Source organism: Crotalus tigris, unplaced genomic scaffold, assembly GCF_016545835.1.
Source record: "Crotalus tigris isolate CLP2741 ecotype Arizona unplaced genomic scaffold, ASM1654583v1 scf7180000019328.220996217465:2438092, whole genome shotgun sequence".
NCBI lineage: Eukaryota > Metazoa > Chordata > Lepidosauria > Squamata > Viperidae > Crotalus > Crotalus tigris.
The window spans coordinates 1939159-1960204 of NW_024097488.1; the positions used below are offsets into that span (position 1 = coordinate 1939159).

General features: G+C 36.5%; 1 protein-coding gene across 1 annotated transcript; it reads left to right on the top strand.

The window, feature by feature from the left end:
- Positions 1–3643: 3643 nt before the first annotated feature.
- Positions 3644–20741, top strand: ACTR1A (actin related protein 1A). The gene is made up of 11 exons (XM_039361646.1): positions 3644–3770; positions 6869–6933; positions 7608–7683; positions 8137–8262; positions 9087–9211; positions 9765–9981; positions 11883–11975; positions 12651–12825; positions 13513–13574; positions 16393–16433; positions 17324–20741. The coding sequence occupies exons 1-11, from the start codon at positions 3723–3725 to the stop codon at positions 17424–17426; spliced, it is 1131 nt and encodes a 376-aa protein (XP_039217580.1). The 5' UTR covers positions 3644–3722; the 3' UTR covers positions 17427–20741.
- Positions 20742–21046: the final 305 nt, after the last annotated feature.

Below are 21046 nucleotides of genomic sequence, written 5' to 3' on the forward strand. Positions count from 1 at the left end.
TCTTCGCCGGCGCATTTCTGACCTCTGGCGTCGCTTAGTTTGCACTGCTGACGCTTTCTTGCCCGCAGTGGGCAGAGAGAACGATGTCGCGCGGCAAGCCATCATTGATTTGCTAGCTTGCGGTTTATCGCGATGTGTGTATCCCGGGAACTCTGCTTCATTTATCAAATCCTAGTTTAAAAGATCGTAGCGTATGAACCCATCCTAGGGCAAAGAGTTTTATCTTTAACGAATCGTCCACTATTGCATTATAGAAACAGTAGTTATATGGCATATGCTGTGCATCTGCCCGATAGGGCGACTTGGGGAGATTATAGAACGTAAAAGGATAAATAGAAAAGCAATTAAAATTTTAAATCTGTGCACATTAAAAATGTAAAACCATGCAAAAAACAGAACCAGACATGGATAGCACTGGGATGAGGTCTTTTTTCTCCCGTCAACCACCTCCACCTCCACCTATTCAAGTGGTGTGATTCATAAATAATATATGTACATATACATGTAATATTTATAAATGTTTATGTTTGTTTGTGGCTTAGCATGTTATAGTGTAGTGGAAAAACCACGATACTTACATCAGTAGACAAGACCCAAAGGGTTGGAGGAAACAGGTTTTATTTGCGCAAAGGTTCAGAATATTCATATGACAAATTCTGAACCCTGAGTTACTCCCAGGGTGTCATTTTTATACAGCTTGTCACCCACGCTTTTACCCAAGGGATGACTTCTTATCTACCTTTAACATACTAAAAGAGAGAAGTTCATATCTTGAGACCACACACATAGGAAAAGGGAAGTTTATACAATGTGCAGAAAAACCACACTCCCCTACACGTGTAATATCTTACACCATTTGTGACTTTCGGTTGGCACTTCTTGTAAAAATGTTTCTTCATAGAATTGCAGAAGTCATCACACTCAGCCAGTTTATAATATTAGTTAATGCTTTCAAAACATCACCTCTGTTAATTAAAATGTTGTTTATAGTATTTTTCCATCTCCCTTAATGGCATTTTCTATCTGCCACAATAGCAAATAAAAGCACTGCGACTTGCTAACCATTACATTGTTTAAAATGTGGTGAAAATATAATTATGGTTTATTTACTGAAGTATTAATGGACTGGTGTGATATATACAGTATTGGTACTTTAATTCCTACTATCACTGATACAGAATTGTGAGGAGTACAATCCTAACATACCTAGAGGGCAATAAGTTGGGAAATACATTCTAATATTACCAGTACCTTAGGCTGGGTTTATCTTAAAAATTGCTTGCTGTTAGGCAGTCCTAGTGTTACCAATCAACATGTATTGTGCAATTTTCTGTCTGCAACTCTTTAATAGATGTTGTATATATATGTGATTTTTAAAAGGATAGTTCACTTTATGTTCTTATCTCAGAATCAGAATAGAGCTGGAAGGGACCTTGGAGGTCTTCTAGTCTAACCCTCTGCTCAAGCAGGAGCCCTATACAATTTCAGACAGGTGGCTGTCCAGTCTTTTCTTTAAAACCTGCAGTGATGAAGCACCCACAACTTCTGAAGGTAAACTGCTCCACTGGTTGCCTCACTGTTAGGAAGTATCTCAAGCTTCTCTCCTTGATTAGTTTCCATCCATTGTTTCTTGTTTTACCTTCTGGTGCTTTGGAAAATAAATTCCCCCCCTCTTCTTTGTGCCAGCCCCTCAAATACTGGAATACTGCTCACCCCTATCTTTCTTTTCTCTAGATTGTCCATACCCAATTCCTGCCATCATTCTTCATAAGTATTTGTCTCCAGGCCTTTAATCATCTTAGTTGCTCTTCTTTGTACTTTTTCCAAAATCTCAACAAATTTTTGTAATATTGTGACAAAAACTGGATGCAGTATTCCAGGTATGGTCATACTAAGGACTTAGAATGATGTGATTTTGATTCTATGCCTCTGTTTATACAACCAAGGATTGCATTAGCTTTTTTGTCTGCTGCCACACACTACAAGCTCATGTGTAAGTGATTGTTCACTAGGACTCCAAGGTCCCTATCCCAGTTACTATTTTTGAGCCAGATTTCACTTAATCTGTACTTGTATCTTTGGTTTTTCCTGCCTAGGTGTAAAACCTTGGCTTTTCTCCACATTAAATTTCAGGTTGTTGGATAGGGCCCGTTGTTCAAGTTTGTCAAGATCTTTTTGAATCCTGACCTTGTCTTCCGGAGTTTTGGCTATTCCTGCCAGCTTACTGCCATCTGCAAACTTGATGAGTTCCCCTTCTATACCCTCATCTAAGTCATTTAAGAAGATATTGAAAAGTACTGGGCCGAAGACGGAACCTGGTGGTACCCCACTGTGTCCCTTCCCTACACCGAACATTCTGAAGACATGGGGTACAGGTTTGAACTCAATAAGCTTAATACTATATTGAGTTTCCTGAAAATATTTTTCTTTGTAAAAATACGCATAATCTTTTAAAGAAATTAACTGTAAGAAAATGTTATTTTTTTTTAGCATATCTAAATGTAAACTTTTCACCATCTACCTCACTATTATCACTTGAACTTCTAAGTCATTTATGAAAAAGTTAAAGAGCACTGGTACTAATACTAATACAAACTGTCACATTTGTTCACATCACTGCAGATGGCTTATACAATGGACCATATAAAAGTTTCCATACAATAGATTTTCAGCATAATTCTTTCTATGAACTGGAAAAATCATATTCAAAAGATATTAGTAGGTACATCCTCTGAACTTCTGTCTTGAAGACCTTCTAATTTTTTTTCTCACCTTTCCCCATATCAAAAGTGAAAGCAGCACATTCCCCAAAATCTGTGAAGTCTACAAATGTATTACAACAGTGCCTTTACTTGCATAATAAAAGGGAAAAGGCAGGAATCAAAATAAAGAAATAATAGCTGTATATTTGCACTAGAATTTATATTAACAGGACTGGCGCAGCAGTTAGAGTGCAGTACTGCAGGCCACTTTAGCTGACTGTGTTCAGCAGGTCAGCGGTTCAAATCTCACCCGCTCAAGGTTGACTCAGCCTTCATCCTTCCGGGGTAGGTAAAATGAGGACCCAGATTGTTGGGGGCAATGTAAATATATATATATACATTGCTTACTGGTGTACACCGCTTAGAGAGTGCTTGCACTTAAAGCGGTATATAAGTCTCATAAATAAATAAACAAACAAACAAACAAACAAATAAATAAATAAACGTACAGTACATTAGGCCTATCATAACTGGTCTCCAAATCTTTTGTGTAGTCCCTAGATGGCTGTAAAATGGCTAAATTTTCTGCATTGCTTTATGACTAAATATGAGAACCCTAATATATTGTATATAGGATATCTGCATCAACACATACAGCATTCAATATGTGTGTTATAGAGGTTTTTTAAAGTTGTACACAGTATGTCGTATCAAAAATCTTAGATTTCTTCATTGATTAAAAATACCTCTCATTCCTCTCCAGGGCAAAAATAGTTTTGCAAATCGGTACTCCACGTTAACTTACTAGAACAAATAAATAGTATTATTCATTCATTCACCCAATCATGAAAAAAATTCCTGTTTCCTGGCGTAAACTCCAGAGACGGTAATTATTTCCATAGAAACTCGCTTTCCCGGCAAGCTTTGCCTTTGCTCTGAGCATGCGCTCTGCTCCCTGAGCTGTCGCTTGCTTGGCAGGTAACTGAGGTGGGTGTCGCCGGCGGCGCATAGGCGCTCGCCATGGAGTCCTACGATGTGATCGCGAATCAGCCGGTGGTGATTGATAACGTGAGTCCGAGCATGATTGTGTCTGCTCTGAGAGAAGGGGGGGAGGGGGGGCGCTGCGATTGGCACGGAGGGTTTTTTGCTCCTCATAGAAATCAGTGAGCGGATCTGTTAGCCGGTGATTTTCTGCTCTCCCCCCCCCCGCCCCGTCTCCGGGCAGTCTTCTGTCCCTCGCCATTTCCAACCGAAGTTGGGCTCTTTTCTCCTTCTCGATGACCCGTGCCCAAGTTCTCGTTGGTCGATGCCTTTGCCATTCAATGGTAGAACGGCGCAGCCTGAAGAACAACGGAGCAGGTAATTCACGCCCTATTGAGCTCCTCGCTCTCTGATTGGCCCCCTGTCCTCATTCTCGTTGAGCGTCATCGATTCGCGTTTCGCGATGTAGATTTGCTCCTCCTTTTCGGAGTTCATGCGCGATTATTGGCGCGTTGGCTACAGTATTTGTTCTTTTTGACCTTTAAGGTGCTGTTTTGTTCTGACCGGCTGGTCCTGTCAAAGTGTGCGAGAGAATGGCTTAGGTAGCTGGGCCCCGAACATTGCCTAGCTCTCCTCCATTTTCCCCATGTGTATTTTTGCTGCTGCGTATAATTACCCGCACTACTTTTTTTTGTAAAACAGGGCTTGCAGGAGGAGTGCAGTGAGGAAACGTTTCCTAGATCCCGCCCAGCCTCCTTTTCTGTCGTTTTTCAGATTTCTTTGTGACCCAGAAAACGACAATGCTGCATTAAGAATCAGTTCATTAGTTAATATGATTGTTAAATGTTGCATTTTTACCAAGCTTTATGCAAAAGCCTGAGAAATGAAGAGTCAATAAAGGGAAATATTTGTAGCTAGTCTAGACTAGCACTGATGATGTTACCTAGTTTGGGTAATGAAACGTCTGCAAGAAAACAACCAAGCTCAGAGAGCACCAAGGACCCCTCAAATGAAAGATTAGTTCAGTAAATACTAGCAAACAAGTGCTGTGCTTGTGGATCCTCCAAAGTGTTTTTTAAAATATACACTACTGTGATGCATACATCTTTGAACCTTGGAAGATAGGTTTTAGTAATTGGTAATTAATATTCATCATAGTAAATCTGGTGAATCAAACTTCCATGTTATGTTCAAAAATTCTTTCTGGAACTCACTGCCCAACCTATTCAAAATAGTGATTTTTACCTATAAATCTCCACGTGGTTTATAACCAAGTCATAGAAAAAAATGTTCCTTCTAGAAGAACATGTCTGTAGTTTTGTTATATGATGTGATTCAGGGATTCTTCTGTGTGCTAATTAGGTAGAAAGAGGCTAGGTAGTTGGGAATATGGAACAGCTTTTTCTGTGGTGAGGTGGATTCCTTCCCTGTAAAAGTTCATCTGTTTCCACCTTTAATTTCAGGAAGATTGTTAGAATCCTTTTGTTCTGCACCTAACACCATTGCCATTTGTTGGATAGTCACAAGGCCTCTATTGCTGGATACTTCAACAGTTTTAATACTAAGCAAAAATAGATGGGCCTTTTCTAGAGCTTTTTTTGAGCCAGTCACATCGCCTCCACTTGAGGGATCCCTTATTCACATTATTGTCCTTGTGATTCTAGAAGAGTAGAAAATCACCCACATTCTCATGCAATGCAATGCCCCTTCTTCAAAACTCCAAAACATGCTTTGATTGCACCAATCATTTCCAAATATGAGGGCCATGCAGGTAAACTTTATGTTTATTACTCTTTAAGGGACACTAACCCTACACTTACAAATAAGGCCACCAATTTTTTTTTACCAAGTTCACACAACTGCGCAAAAATGTTTAATTAGATACGCTGTTTTAGTCTCCCATTATTTTCCTCCCTTCCCTAACAACTGTTGTGTTAAAGCTTCCTTTTACTGTATTTTTAATTGTAAAAGCTTAATAAAGATATTTGATTTTGTTGTGCACAGCCATTAAAACTGTATTTTAAAGACTTGTTTACACAACATAGTAGGTTATTTTTTTATTATTCAAGGTTTGCTATAAATTAACTCATCATAGGCAATTTTAAAAATTTAAAATAAAAATTTAAAAAATGTTAGAAGAAGGCAATTGCAAATAATTTCTCTATTATTGCTTACAAAGGGTATATGAACATGTGCATAAATTCACCAGGAGTCAGGTTTGACTCACCTGAGATTTTATTACTTTCAAAGCTACATTCACATAGCATGCTTATCCAAACTTAAATTAACCATTATTTATGCACTAAACCAGTGGTTCTCAACCTTTTTAATGCCATGACCCCCAACCGGTCATAAGTCGAGGACTACTCAACTGGTGCAGCACCGTTTGCAGAATGGGACTTTTGGCGGGCTCAGCAGGGCAGAGACAGCCTGGACAATTCCTATTGGCCAATAGAATTAGACTCTATTCAAGAGAGTCTATTCTATTGGCTTTCAAAAGTCAATAGAATAAAAGGGAGTAGCACAGCTAAGGAAAAGGGGGAAAAAATGGCGGACTGCGTTGAAATGGTCGTTCGACCCCAAATGGGGTCCCAACCTACAGGTTGAGAACCACTGCACTAAACTAAAGTTTTAACATGTTCTGCAAATATTGCCACTGAGTCCCAAATTAACCCCAAATTAGCCAACACGATTTCAACCTTGCAAGTTTGTTGTCTGAACCGAGCTTTGTCTGGCATATTATTTTTATAAATTCCTACAGACATATAAAGAGGGGAGGATGCTTCTGTGTTCTGTAAGCTATTAGGGTGATGTGATTTAGTGCTGTTCACTGGATCTTTCTTGTTTTTTGTACTTCTCTTGAGGAAAAGATCTTCTGTCTTACTATCTAGTTCTAAAAACTTTTGTCCCACACAAAGGAATTCTTCTTGGGTGGTCTGAGGCTTCCTAAGTATGGTAACGGGATGTGCTCCATCTAGTGGTCATAGAAATTCACTAACAAGTCATACAGTTTTAATAATGGAGTTTATTGGGCGAGGTTTTCATTGAAGGGGCTCAACAAAGCCACTGGTGCTAAATTTGGACGGTTATTTTTTTCTTATGTTGATAGGCATAGATTTGGAGCCAAGATACTCATGAATAATTATTTCATTTCATTTGGTGATCTTTGTTTTTTATCCCAACAGGGTTCTGGCATGATTAAAGCTGGCTTTGCAGGTGATCAAATACCTAAGTACTGTTTTCCAAACTAGTAAGTATCCTCATAATTTTGATTGGTGTTCTATAATTTTCTACTATGAACATTTTCTGCATGGAGTAGACTGAGACTTTTAACTTATGCTGGCTCTGGCAATTGAACACACAGTTCCTTATGCATTAGGCCAGGGGTATCAAACTCATTGCGTCATGTGACGTATTATGACATATCACAACTTTTTCCCCTTGCTGGAGCTGGATTGGGCACGGCTTGCGCGTGATGCCGGCAGTTTGACACCCCTACATTAGGCTATTCCATGGCCTATACTAGGATGCAGAATCCCTTAATACTGAGGGCTTGGGGGGGGGGCTCAGAAATTGATTGGGAATTTTAAGGATATTTGCAATTTGCTGCTTGCAGCAAATTGGAACACTTTAGCTTATTATAAGAAGCAAAACAAATTAGTTTTTTCATTAATCCTGTGTTGGATTTCAGAGATATTTGATATTGGTTGTGTAGCATGAACTATTGACTCTCGTTTGTAGACCATGATTTATGAATTAACCAAGGTTAAAATAACCATGGTTAAAATAAATCATCCTATGATATTAAACTCAACCACTCAGTTCAGGTTGCAGTACCTTAATCTAATGATTCTGGAATGGTCTCTCATAAGTAAATTTTTGAACTCATGGGTCCATTTTTTCCTTTTGCGATACTTATTTCAGTGTTGGCAGACCAAAGCATGTCCGAGTTATGGCTGGAGCTTTGGAAGGTGACATTTTCATTGGGCCAAAAGCAGAGGTAAGATCACTATGTTGATTTGACTGAAAGTGTATTTTTTTTTTTTTAGGGTCACCAGAAACTGAGAAACAGCCTATGCTTTTTATCTAAACAGAGTCCAATATTTATAGTTCATATGTTCATCCTGATAAACAGATGGGGTTCCAGCCATTTGCTTAGGTTTATATTAGAGATATTCCTGAATGAACTCAAATAGATTAAAGTAACAAACACATGTCTTATCTGTACATAAGGAAACATATACATTATGGATGCGTACATATCTACACAGTTGCTGTTATAAAATAAAGGTTTGTTGCATGATGAATATATTTCTTCAGTTATGTTACAAGTGTGATTTCCATTGTAAATTTAGTAGTTATTATTTGTGGGAATCTTTTTATCAGCAAGTCAATGTGTGTTTATATATCTCCTCTGACTGATTGGTTGTCTTGTCTCTTTAATTTTATTAAGGAACATAGAGGTCTTCTTTCTATACGGTACCCAATGGAACATGGAATAGTGAAGGACTGGAATGATATGGAGCGCATTTGGCAGTATGTGTATTCAAAAGATCAACTCCAGACATTCTCTGAAGAAGTGAGCTACCTTTCTTTCTCTAAGTCTCGGAGCAGCAAATAATAGAAAAACCTGTATCTGCTTTTTAATCTCAATGCCAACTCTGCTAGCATTTTTTATTCTGTTCTTCCATGTCTAGAAAATTATCCAGGCTTATAAGTTTCTATGAGTGAAGCTTCTGCTGTTAGCTTATTTCTGAATGTAGGAATGAATTTCAGGAAGAATAAGGATGTATATTCATATCTGACCTGAAGTCTTATACACATGATGCCAAGCATGTTTGCTGTATTTTGACTTAATGTGAGAATAGGTAATATGTAAGAATATGTACCAATTTATTTTGGCTTAGCCTGATTTGGCTAGATTCATACAGGGACTAAGCAATAGTTTATTGAGTATGTCATGGCTGAAAGTGTGCATTGCACTGAGTCAGAACCAAACAACCATAAGATGTTCTGTAGTGGCACAGAGGTTAGAATGCAGTATTGCAGGCTAATTCTGCCAACTGCCAGCAGTTCGATTCTCACTAGCTCAAGGTTCACTCAGCCTTCCATCCTTCCAAGGTCAGTAAAATGAGGAACATTTTCAATAGGCAATAGGCAATAGGCTGACTTTGTAAAATGCTTAGGGCTGTAAAGCACTATGAGTGGTATATAAATCTAAGTGCTATTGCTATCTGATGTGTGACTTCAGCCATTTAACAAAAGTGGATTAACATTTTCTGATTTAACATATGAGGGGATGCAAACATGGCCTTTCAACATAGTAATTCCTCTCTCTACTATAACAAGTCACAGAGTCATAGAGTTCTGGCTAGCTGAGTCCCTTGTGTTCCTAATCACTAGCATCCTGTGCTCTTGACGGAAGCACCATTGAATCCTCGTAAGAACCGTGAACGAGCAGCTGAGGTTTTCTTTGAGACTTTCAATGTGCCAGCTCTGTTCATCTCTATGCAAGCTGTGCTTAGCCTGTAAGTATCTTACCTACTCCTTTTTTTAAGCTCAATGTGGAAGAGAAAATAAATTCTGCAATTCATTGTAATACTTTGTATATGGAATGCAAGGAGATTTTCCACATGCATACACAAGTAGATCTTTGTTCATTGCATCTGGATTTTTTCTAAAGATTTCCTCAAAGGTGTCTGCTTTGACAATTAAGAGATTTTAACCCATATTACAAATATAGAAACAGCAGTAAAAATCCACTCTGTTAGTACATATAAAGAGTGGATTTTTTACTGCTGCTTCTGTATAAACTCTGGGGATTTTGGTCCAATGCCTCACTTTCATAGTGGATTAAAATTTTTAACTTTCCTCTGCTTTAATTTGATTATAATTTATGTATTATTACATCAGTATTACATTATTGATGTAATAATACATCAATTATTGTCACCGATTTTTTTTCATAAAGATTGTTGTTTAGTTATTTCTATATTAGAATAGAATTATGATGAGGGAATTGCTGTCTTGGAAGTGTTACAGATTATCCATCAAATACCATTGATTTTCTCTTTTCTGTAGTTATGCAACAGGACGAACTACAGGGGTGGTGTTGGACTCTGGGGATGGGGTCACCCATGCAGTACCTATTTATGAAGGTTTTGCAATGCCCCACTCCATTATGCGAATTGACATAGCTGGCCGTGATGTCTCTCGTTTTCTTCGTCTCTATCTCCGGAAGGAAGGCTATGACTTCCATACATCATCTGAATTTGAGATCGTCAAAACCATAAAAGAGGTGCATGGATGCCCTTTGTTTTTGATTCTGGGGTCTCTTCTGTTTTAAGGTACTGAGCAGAGGAGGGTGGATTGAGCAGTTACAGCTGATATATGTCATAGCATTTGCTAATGTCTATCCAGATTACAAGAAAAGATGGAAAAACAAGTCTGTTTAAATTGCATCTATGATGCAGAACTGCTTTCTTTTGGCTCTTGAAGGCCATCGTCTCTTAATTCTACTTTAATCTCAATCCACACAGTATGTTTAGAGAAGTTATATGATTACAGTCTTATCTATGCTCATTCATATACTAGACACAAGATTACAGCTTTTAAAATTAATCCCCTTGACAGAAATCTTTGGTGCTTAGAAAGCTATCACATCTGAAAAATAAACAGAATATTCTTACCCTGGCTTTTTGCGTATATGTGGGAGTTTTTTTCTTTTGTTAAAAAAAGGTAAAACGGGGAAATCCTTCAGACATTTCCATAAATACCACTTTCTAAAATGGTTGTATTCCGTTACATGATCCTTTCAAATTACTGTCTAATCCAATTACAAAAAAAGATGCAAATTTAAAAACCTACAGCATATCAACGATACTCATCTTTGGGACCAATTTACATTGTATTTTGCATGAAGTCAAGGACTTTATTTGCCACTGGTAGATCAGTAAATTTATGGCTGATATGCAAGATTTCACTGTCTGTTTAACCATTGGGTCAGGAATGCAGAATTTGCTTACTAGAGAAGCAATAGGAACATCTTAGCAAGAAAAATCAAAGTTGGGCAAAGCTGTTTCCCTGGTCTTTTTCGGGAAAGCTACTAGTTATAGTATATTCACGAATCTCGGCCCTTCTGATTATAAACTTTCCTTATGTAGAAGGATTTCTGAGCTCTACAAAAGCCAAGGATAATAAAGTAGATGTGCCTAATTCTTATTCATAGATACTTCAACTTTGGCGTAAAAACTCAGTTTAACTATAACAGTCAATGATTATGTTATAGCATGATACTTGAGAAAGTGAGTGGAAAACAATTACTTCATTCCAATTTCTGTTCCATAATGAAGCTACTAGGTCATTCTAGAAAAACATTGCCTCTTAACCTCTGTGTTTAAAACATAGAAACTCTAGTTACTTAATATTTACAAGTTGTCCTTCCCAGGTGGCTCACAATGTTAAAAAAATTAAAACAATGTAGAACACCACAAAAAGTTGAAATTTCAGATAAAGGAAGAGGGAAAACAATACTTGGAAAATTGCAGAAGTCTTATCTGTCTTAAAATTATAACAAAATGGGTGTCAGATAAGCCTCCCTAAAGAGTGAATTCTACAACTGAAGTAGTACCACTAAAAATATAATTTCTTTAGTCACTTGAGCAACTCACCTTTGATAATAGAGCTAGTTTATCTTACATAAATACACATGAGACACTCAAAATATACCATTCTGATATACCATTTTAATGGCATATTCTGTGTGGCTGGAAAGATCATATAGTGTTTTACTACAGAATTGCTGTTGAGTGTAGTAAGTCAAATAAATACTGTAAAAGCTCTTCTATGACCTTTGTATCATTGTTGAATGAGGCTGTTTATGCTGAAAACGCCATCTTATAAATTCATCTGTATTCCACAAAATAATGTCTTATGCAAAAGCAACATGCTGTTGGAAAGCTTTATTATCACGGATTTTGTTTGTAGAACTACTGGTTCTTGATAAATTTTCTAGAATTTTTCATTTTTAATCACTAAATGGTTTAAGAATTTTATGACATTTGGATGGTGAGGCGCCTTACATTTAGAAATGGGAATAAAAACAGTACTAAAAGGCAAAAAGCTATTGAATGACAGTGCATCTGGAGCTGCTTGTTTGAATGTTGATGATTATTATCTTTGCTTGTCATTCCTCCACAGCGGGCTTGCTATTTGTCAATAAACCCTCAGAAGGATGAAACTCTAGAAACTGAAAAAGCTCAATATTACCTTCCTGATGGAAGCACCATTGAGGTTTGTTAAAACTTCACATAATTTAAATATTTCTTAAAGAAATTATGGAAAGAGGCCCTGAAGTGATGCCTGCAAGCTCCTTCAGGATTCTAGGATATGTGGTCTTGTCTTAAGTTCATTCATCTTTTAATCATCTCTTTGTTTATTTTGAATTGCCATTCCTTCCTTTTCTCCTTTTTATCTCACTGGATTGGTATGACTGTTACTTCTAGTCTCAGTCATCTGACACAGTCTTAGTAAGATTGTATTTACAGTAAGAGCTTTTTTTAGTTTTGTTTACTCAAAACTGCTGTAGAACAAAATGTGAAATCTATCAGTTTTCAAATGTTTTGAATTTCAGTTCTCACCTGACCTGCCAATAAGTCAATGAAAAAGTTGACATATTGTTAAAGTTGTCCAAAACATTTGGATAGCATCAGATTGCTTAAGTCCTACTTTAGAATCTTAAAAAAGAGTAATTTATAAGCACATCAGTTCATCACCATAGTACTGAAGGGGGTGTCCTTGTCTCTGCACTTCAAGTTCTGTTCAAGGGACCTTTTAGATTAGACTAGTGGGATGGGAAGAAAGTCTTTGTATGAGCATAAGAATATTCATGTGATGCAGTTTTTCAATCTAGGAAATAAGATTTCTTATATACCATCCAGAATGCTGATATTCTTGTTCTCTTTGCAGATTGGTCCTGCCCGATTCAGGGCTCCTGAATTACTGTTCCGTCCAGATCTGATTGGAGAAGAATGTGAGGGATTGCATGAAGTTCTGGTTTTTGCAATTCAAAAGTCTGATATGGACTTAAGGCGAACTCTCTTTTCCAACATTGTGCTCTCTGGAGGCTCAACACTTTTCAAAGGTTCCTTCTGATGCTTATTTGACTTTATGTGGTTTGAACTTAACTTAAAATAAGTTTAGTCTCCTTATCTTGTTTGATATTGTTGAAAATAATATTAGCTCTTTGGAAGTAAATATTAGCAGCACTCTATATAATTCTTTTCCTGGAAATAGGAAAAAAAATTCCCAGAAAAATCTTCTTCCAGCCCTGTTGGAGGAACTGAAGGTCAGCAAGCTAGATATTATTTCTGGGAAAATAGTCATAGCATTTCTTAATATGTCTCTTTTTTTATATTAACAAAATACAGTTTCTGTGTGTTTAAATGATTTTTCCTATTCTATCATTTATCTGATCTGTATAGTACAACGGTCCCCAACCTTTCTGCCTCCATTGATTGGTAGCAGCAGTAGCGGCAGCAGCGAGAAAGAAGGGATGGTCTCGTGCGCAAATGAAGCTTTGTGCGCCTGCCCTCCGCTTGTGTAGTCTGGTTGCCGATGGGCCACGGATCAGTACCGATCCACGGCCAGGGGGTTGGGGACGCCTAGTATAGTTTATGTATTAACACACTTCATATATTACTTTATTATAGAGGAAAAAGATGTAGATGTTGTTTCAGTGGTTGATTGATTCTAGATTTGTTTTCAGGAAACATAGATTACTTTAGAGTATCCTAGGTTGTTAACTCAAATTATTGCTTATATTTAATAGGTTTTGGTGATAGGCTTCTGAGTGAAGTAAAGAAACTGGCCCCTAAAGATGTCAAAATCAGGGTATGTAGAGCTTGTTTGGAGGTTGTAACAGGGGAGCACAACTACTGTATACACTTGCCTGAAGATCAATACACTCCTATTTGGATGGTTATTCTTTTCCACCAATTGCACAGCTTCGGGAGGGATGCACACGGAGCAGTGAAGGAGGAAGGGGACACCAACCTGGTCCGCAGAATCGACCCTAGTAACCAATAGGGTGACATGTCGTGACTATATAATCCTCACATGAAAGGACTTAAGAACCCTGTCATACTCTGTTTTAACTAGAATCTACTCAGATTTCAGCAAAGCATGTTCTTTTTTAATGGTAATTTTATTAACAATTATATTTGCAACAATAAAAACTAATACAAACTAAAAAGACAACATAAAAGAGCAGAAGATACACGAAATAAAGAAAATATAAAAGAAAAAGAAAAATATAGTAAAGAAAAAGAAAAGAAATATATGCAGAAGTGGCTTGCTGGCTTCATCATAACAAGTATAAACAATTTTAATAACTTATCACCTTCTCTTAAAATACATCAAATGATCTCTTCTTCCCATGTCCCATTTCTTGTCTATAAACAAATCCATAAAAATGTCATTTCAGTTCTGATGTTAGCAAAAGTCTATTAAGGGTTGCCAGATACAACAACATATCTATTTTACCCTTGATCAAATAAACCGATTTTAGGGGACTGGCATCTAAAACATATAAAGAATGGTCGCTGGAATTGGGTATGTCTAGTTTAATGTCTAGGGAAGACATGATAGCAGTGTTCCAATATCTCAGAGCTTGCCACAAAGAAGAGGGAGTCAAGCTATTCTCCAAAGAATTTGAAGGCAGAACAAGAAACAACGGATGGAAATTAATCAAGGAGAGAAGCAACCTAGAACTAAGGAGAAACATCTTGACAGTTAGAACAATTAACCAGTGGAACAACCTGCCTCCAGAAGTTGTGAATGCTCCAACGCTGGAAGTTTTTAAGAAGAGACTGGACAACCATTTGTCTGAAATGGTAAAGGGTTTCCTGCCTAAGCAGGGAGTTGGACTAGAAGACCTCCAAGGTCCCTTCCAACTCCAGCATTAGTATTAGTATTATCCTTCTTCTTACTTCTAAGTAAAAGTAGAGTTAATCCCTTCAAATTAATAAACCTTTTTCTTTCTTTTAACTTTTTCTTTATCCCTTCTCACAAGATTCTTCAAAACCTTAACAAGCCTTTTTCTCAAACATAGCAATAGCGCTTACAATTACATACCGCTCCATAGTGCTTTACATCACATTCTGAGCAGTTTGTAAATGTCAGTATATTGCCCCCCCCCAATTGTGTCCTCATTTTAGTGACCTCAGAAGAATGGAAGGCTGAGTCAACCTTGAGCTGGTCAGGATGGAACTCTTAACTGTGGACAGAGTTTGGAAAATTATCTAACTCATTCTCTTGATTTCTTCTTTTAATCCCTTTTAATCATTAAAATGCTAGCCAGTTTCTTTGCATATCCAATGTAACATACTTTTGCATGTCATTCTTGTACTATGCCATTTTTAAATCCACTTTTAACTGTCTCAATTTTGTCAAGTAGAATTTGTTTCATAACATATTTTAGGCACAATCTATCCATAGAGGTAAAATTAACTTCTGGATCTTTTGTTCAAAAATTATCGTTTATTATGTCCAATATTAAAATATTTTGCTTCATTCTGTATTTATAAGTTAAGTTTGAGTCTTCTTCTTTAATTGTAATCTTTAGTTCGTTCAAATTCCCTCTAGTTCCCATTTTTTTAAAATCTTATTTTATTTTGGTTTTTTAAAAAAACAAAACCCCATGCAAAACAAACTCATTTTCTTACTGGAAGAATTCTTTATAATTAATTCCAAAATCTTATTTCAGATTTATCTGGACCCTCAGGTTGTTTGTAACTTTCTAAAATCAAAGTTTTAATCACCCTTTTGCCGTTTATTAAAAAATTGTTTTAAGTTCTCAAACTTTACTTTAAATGTGCTTAGCTAACAATTGATGGAAACTCATTCAGAGTGGTAAAACTTGTCAATCTAATGGTTCCCAATAGCTGAAAAGCAGTTGACAAGCAATTCCTGAAAGTGATTAAAACAAAGTATGCAAACTTGGTGTCTTTTCAAAGGCACCAACTGCAGTTTGAGCAAGATGGCTATTCCTTTACCTATTAGAGCTCTAAACCTGCCTGAGACCACTGTCTTGTCGTCTCCTTGTGAGGGATAACTGTCTTTAGCACTTGGGGACAATCTTAAGTCTTTTCCTTGTCCAAAGTGGAATTATCGAAGAGCCAATCTATTTACCAGCTCTTCATTATTGCCATGGCTAGTAGTGCCCCTCCAGTGAAATCTGAACAGCGTGATGTGATTACTGTGGCCCCATATGTTGCTGAACTGTAGTTCTCAAGATCCTTGGAGTCGCTTAGAGTGGTAAATTAATTTGGAGAGACATAAATTACTATGGTTGTATAATGTAGTTACCTATGATTAACTAACCTATGGTTATGAATTTTCAGGATTTAGATGACCTACTTAATCATAAATTAACATTAGTGGCTATGTTAATAAACGTAGTAGGCCAAAATATAAAGGTGATTTATGGTTCAGTGTGTCAGGTAAACACAACTCTAGACTTCAAAGAGTCATTTTAATGAATTGTCAACCACAGTCATATGTACCTTTCTGACTTTCAAATCATTTGGTTGGTTGAGACTGTTAGAAAAAAAAAATCCAATAGCCTGCAATAGAAGAGCTTTGTAAGTTTGACGTCTGGACAATAAATGTCTTCTTCTAAATCTTCCTCACTTTTTATTTTAATCACTAGATATCTGCTCCTCAAGAGAGACTATATTCTACATGGATTGGGTATGTACAACATCTCCTGCACAGAAATTGTAGTTTTACTTGCCTTTACATGGATTTACACACTTCATTAAAATAAAAAGTGATTCATTTAAAGCTAGAGTCTTTTACTCTGTATGATATACAACAAATTACTGCAGTTAAATAATGTGAAGGCTCTTTAGGGAAGTTTGAAACAAACTTTTTAATAATGATATGCTAAAATGAAGAGACTTGGAAGCTCTAGTAGGACCTATATTTATTCTCTTAAATGGGCAAAGGTGGTGTTCTAATATGTATTTTCGCACACAGTAAGAAAACATTGCCTGCACTGACGTGTTTAGATAAAGTCCTGCATGACTTTGCATTGCAAAAGATATTAAACAAATTCCAGAGAGCAAGTTTACTTATTAAACTTTCAATGGGCTAACTGGAACTCACTTTTGCCATATGAACTGAATGCTCCCAGCATATGTGCACTTTATTTAGAGGCAGTGTGATTGCTAATGTATAGTGGTTAAGGTGCTGGAAGATCCAGGTTCCAATCCTTGCTTTGACTTAGAAGTCAGCTAGTTGACTTTGGCCAGTCAATCTTCAGTAAAAAAAAAAAGCTCTATTTCTACATTGAATTGATTCAGGATAGTAGTAGTAGTAGTAGTAGTAGTAGTAGTAATATAGATGATAGATAGATAGATAGATAGATAGATAGATAGATAGATAGATAGATAGATAGATAGATAGATAGATAGATTTAGATAAGTCAAGTGCTTTTTATTTTGTTGCCACACTTTTGAAAAGAAAACTCCAGACATCCTTTAGTTTTAATTAACAGCTTAATAACTATGGTATTTTTAGAAAGAGTTAAAATGTTCCTGATAGTCTTGCAACTAACTCCTGTGCTTTTTCCTCTACAGAGGCTCCATCCTGGCTTCACTTGACACATTTAAGAAAATGTGGATTTCCAAGAAAGAATATGAGGAAGACAGTTCCTGGGCAATCCACCGAAAAACCTTCTAACTCAAGCAAATTCAGGGGTCTCTTTAGATGTTTGTTCCTATTTTCAACTCTCTTCTGAATCTCCAAGGAATTTTCTGTTTGTGTGTGCATGAATGGATAGATGGGTGCCAGCACACCCTGGACTTTGACAGAGCCAAAGGGAAAGCTGGGTTTTGACCTGACTTCCAACTGGTGGTGTGGGGTGAAAATGAGACTTAATTCACTGGAAAAATCAGTTCCCCCCTTTTTTCCCCTAGGTGACCCACAAACTTTTGTGGGAAAAGAAGGAAACCCTATTATGTCTCAGACGAAATTTTGGGTAATATAAAAGTGAATAATAAGATGGAAATAGAATATGTCAACTAATATTTGATCAAATTCAGATAGGCTGACAAGGTGGAAACTGAGTACAGAAAATGAGTTATTTCCATGTTCAGCGGACATTTTTTAGATGGTTAATTCAGAGCTTTCCTTCCCCCCACTTTTTTTCCCTAACATATGCAGAAAAGAGAATAAGCACATTCTTAACTGTTAAACTCCATTTACTGCTGTGTACATGTATGTATATTCTTAGGCTGGTGTGTGTGAATCGGAATCACGATATGATAGTTGGAGCAGTTAATTTTAGGAACTAGTTTATAATGCATGACCTAGATCAGAAAGCCCTCCTTTGTTCTTTTCTAGACAATTGGTTTTGTCAGCCTATAATAAAACAGCTGTCATTTAACTAAAGGAAGAGATTCCAAAATGTGTTCGATGGCCCGTTCTGTTCCTCCTCTGCACCCTCTCTCTTTTCCTAAACAAGTTCTAAATGTTACTCTTGGTTCTTCCTCAAATGCAAAGACATTGTGCCTGTGTCACAATTTCTGCCCAAGGGGTCTTCAGCCAAGCATGGTGGGAGCCATGCAATTGTTTTGAGACTTGTTTTATTTATTGAGAAGTTTTGGTGATTGCTGAACTACTAACTACTACTAAAATTAGTTCCACCATTTTCTATGTTCTATTATATTGTATTTGCTCATAGTTTAATATTAGCACTAATGTTTTAACAAAATATTTGTTAAATGCTATGAGGTCTGTTTAGTGACCCTGCTGTATTATTTTTGGATTTGTTGCTTCAGTGAATGCACCACATGAGAAAACAGTGAATTGTATTAGAATGTTTGAGTGTAATAGTAATCTCCAGAAGGTTGGCATTCTAAAATAATGTCAACCACTGATTTTACATACTACAAAAAGGAGAATTAATCTGCTTTGAACTCATTTTTGTTTGTTTTTTATACATATTTTGGTGCTTACATTTTTTTTACTTCGCTGCTGAAAACCAAATATTTTTGCATTTTTGTCCATTTAAAGATTAGGCATCAGAAAAAGAAGCCTTACATCTACCAATAGCCAAATATTGGAAGAGAAACTGTAGTCAGGAGTAAAAATTAAAGAACTTGTACTATCCCAGAGGAGAAAAGCAGAGTGTTATTGTAGTATATTATAAATGTGATCCTGTTGTGTTTTTGGTTGAAAGCCTGTGTTCCTTCTTCCTTCAGTGACAGAAAAATTACACAGGATTTAAGTAGGCAAACTGAACATTTAGTGGCAGACTGCCTCTGTTTTAGTGTTTATAAAAGCAAGATCCATACTGGTTGAATGGAGGAAAGTATATAGCTTCTCTTGCAAGCAGGCTGATTAGAAATGCATATAATGCATGTAGTCTTGTGCATTATTCAGCTATCCTTTAGTGTTAAAAATAGAATAAGGATACAGTTCTCCCTGAGTAAGTTTTGCTTAGTCCCCTTCTAGTGTAAAAGCAGATATATTTTTCAGAAGAGTCTTTAATTATAATTGACTTATAAGGGAGGAAAACAAACAGACATATCTGAATTCAGCAATTCTCTATGTGTACATAAATAGTTGTGTAGTAAGGAATGTGTAGAGTCCTTTGAAGCTATTTCTTCTGTTACATAAAAAGGATTTTTGGAGCAAAGGATTTGTTCCTTTAATGAATAATATTCAAATTTCAGCATTATGTCCTTATTTTCATTCATGAAAATCTATACTCAATCTTTCAGAATGAGTCTGAAAGACTCTGCCCATTTAACAATCCTTTAAGACTAAAGAATAGCATAAAGCATTTTCTATTTCTGAGTTTATTGAGAATAATAGTTAAAATACTAAAAAAATGACTGTACGCTACATTTTGCAAGGCTGTTCTAAAATGCTGCTACAAATGATTGCATATAACTATCTTCTGTGTGTTTTTTTATTTCCTGATATATTTATGGTTTTCTTACCTTGGATGTATCCTAACCATCTAAGGTGACATTGCTAGGAGATCATATCCTCATTACAAAATAACAGTCTCACAATTCAGTCATTGTTGTAATTAAACCTTCCTGAACAAGTCATTTAGTGTGTTGTTGGAACTGAAATGAAATTTTTGCTATGCTTGATTCAAAAGTTCATTGCATGCCTGAGCAAGATCTTGAGAAGTTGATGCGCTTTGATTTTAACTATTTGCTTTCTAAGCAGAGGCTCAAGCAAGGTCATTGTTGCGTTGATCAAGGCTTGAGTTGTAGATCTGTTTTTCTACACAAGTATACTTTTTTCTGTTGGTTCTAAATGTGTTCAGATACAGTAGAAGCCCGGGGTACTGACATTAGACAAAGTTTAGAAAACTACAGAATTAAATGCAGATTTAGACGCAGTAGCCTAGTTACAAAAAAAATATTGAGTATTGTATTAGCTTTTTTTTTTTGGACAAGATTTATGTACAGGGTAACCTGGGATTTCTCATGGAAGACCACAAGATTGGTTTTTCATTGCAGGAAAGGGCAAATAGCCCGTATTTCTTACCTTGCACTATCATAATGTCACATTTTATTCTAGTTGTATACCATTTGAAATGTGTGTCCAGTGCAGGCTACTACTTTGGAGGCCTTGAGTCTTGCTTGAGTTACTTGAAAAAACAGAAAATTTTAGTATTAAAGAAATTTGTACTGTAATTGCAGTAATGAAGGGATATTTGGAAATAATAAGGGCTACAGCTTGTACTGGTATGAAAGATGGCAAATCATTACTGTAATTTATTTTAGTTCATGTTTATAGCTGTATGTTTGTGGAACTAGCATTCCTATGTATAAACAATCCTTAATTACCCCCTTTCATTTAATTCATGGCAACTTTTCCTTTGTTTTGACATCAGAAGCAGTAAAATTGTATACTAAACAGACAAACCCAGCACTGGTTTTATCAGTCTGATGCTATACTTTACACAGATGTGCAAAATCACCGTTGGGTATTACCTACTGTACGTAAATAAAATTATTAATATACAGTGTGGTTATTTGCTTGGAGACTCTGCTTTATGATTTAATTAATGTAAGTGATCTTATTTTTGTTTAAGTCTTAGGCACAAAGCCTGCTTGGAGAACTTGGGCCAATCACTTTCTCTCAACCCTATGAAGGAGGCAGTGGCAAACCACTTCTGGGGAAAAAAAAAAAAAACATTGCCAGGAAAATTGCAGGGATTTGTCCAGGCAATCTTTGAGAATTGGGCACAATTAAACAGAAGAAGAAAAAAATATTGAAAAGTTGGTGTCCTTTTTGGAAGTAATTCTGTTTGTAACAGATACAGCCAAATCTTA

Coding starts and splice junctions, on each gene's coding strand:
- ACTR1A (XM_039361646.1), top strand. CDS start 3,723: ATGGAGTCCTACGATGTGATCGCGAATCAGCCGGTGGTGATTGATAAC. Junction 3,771..6,868: donor AGCCGGTGGTGATTGATAAC/GTGAGTCCGAGC, acceptor TTATCCCAACAG/GGTTCTGGCATGATTAAAGC. Junction 9,212..9,764: donor ATGCAAGCTGTGCTTAGCCT/GTAAGTATCTTA, acceptor TCTTTTCTGTAG/TTATGCAACAGGACGAACTA.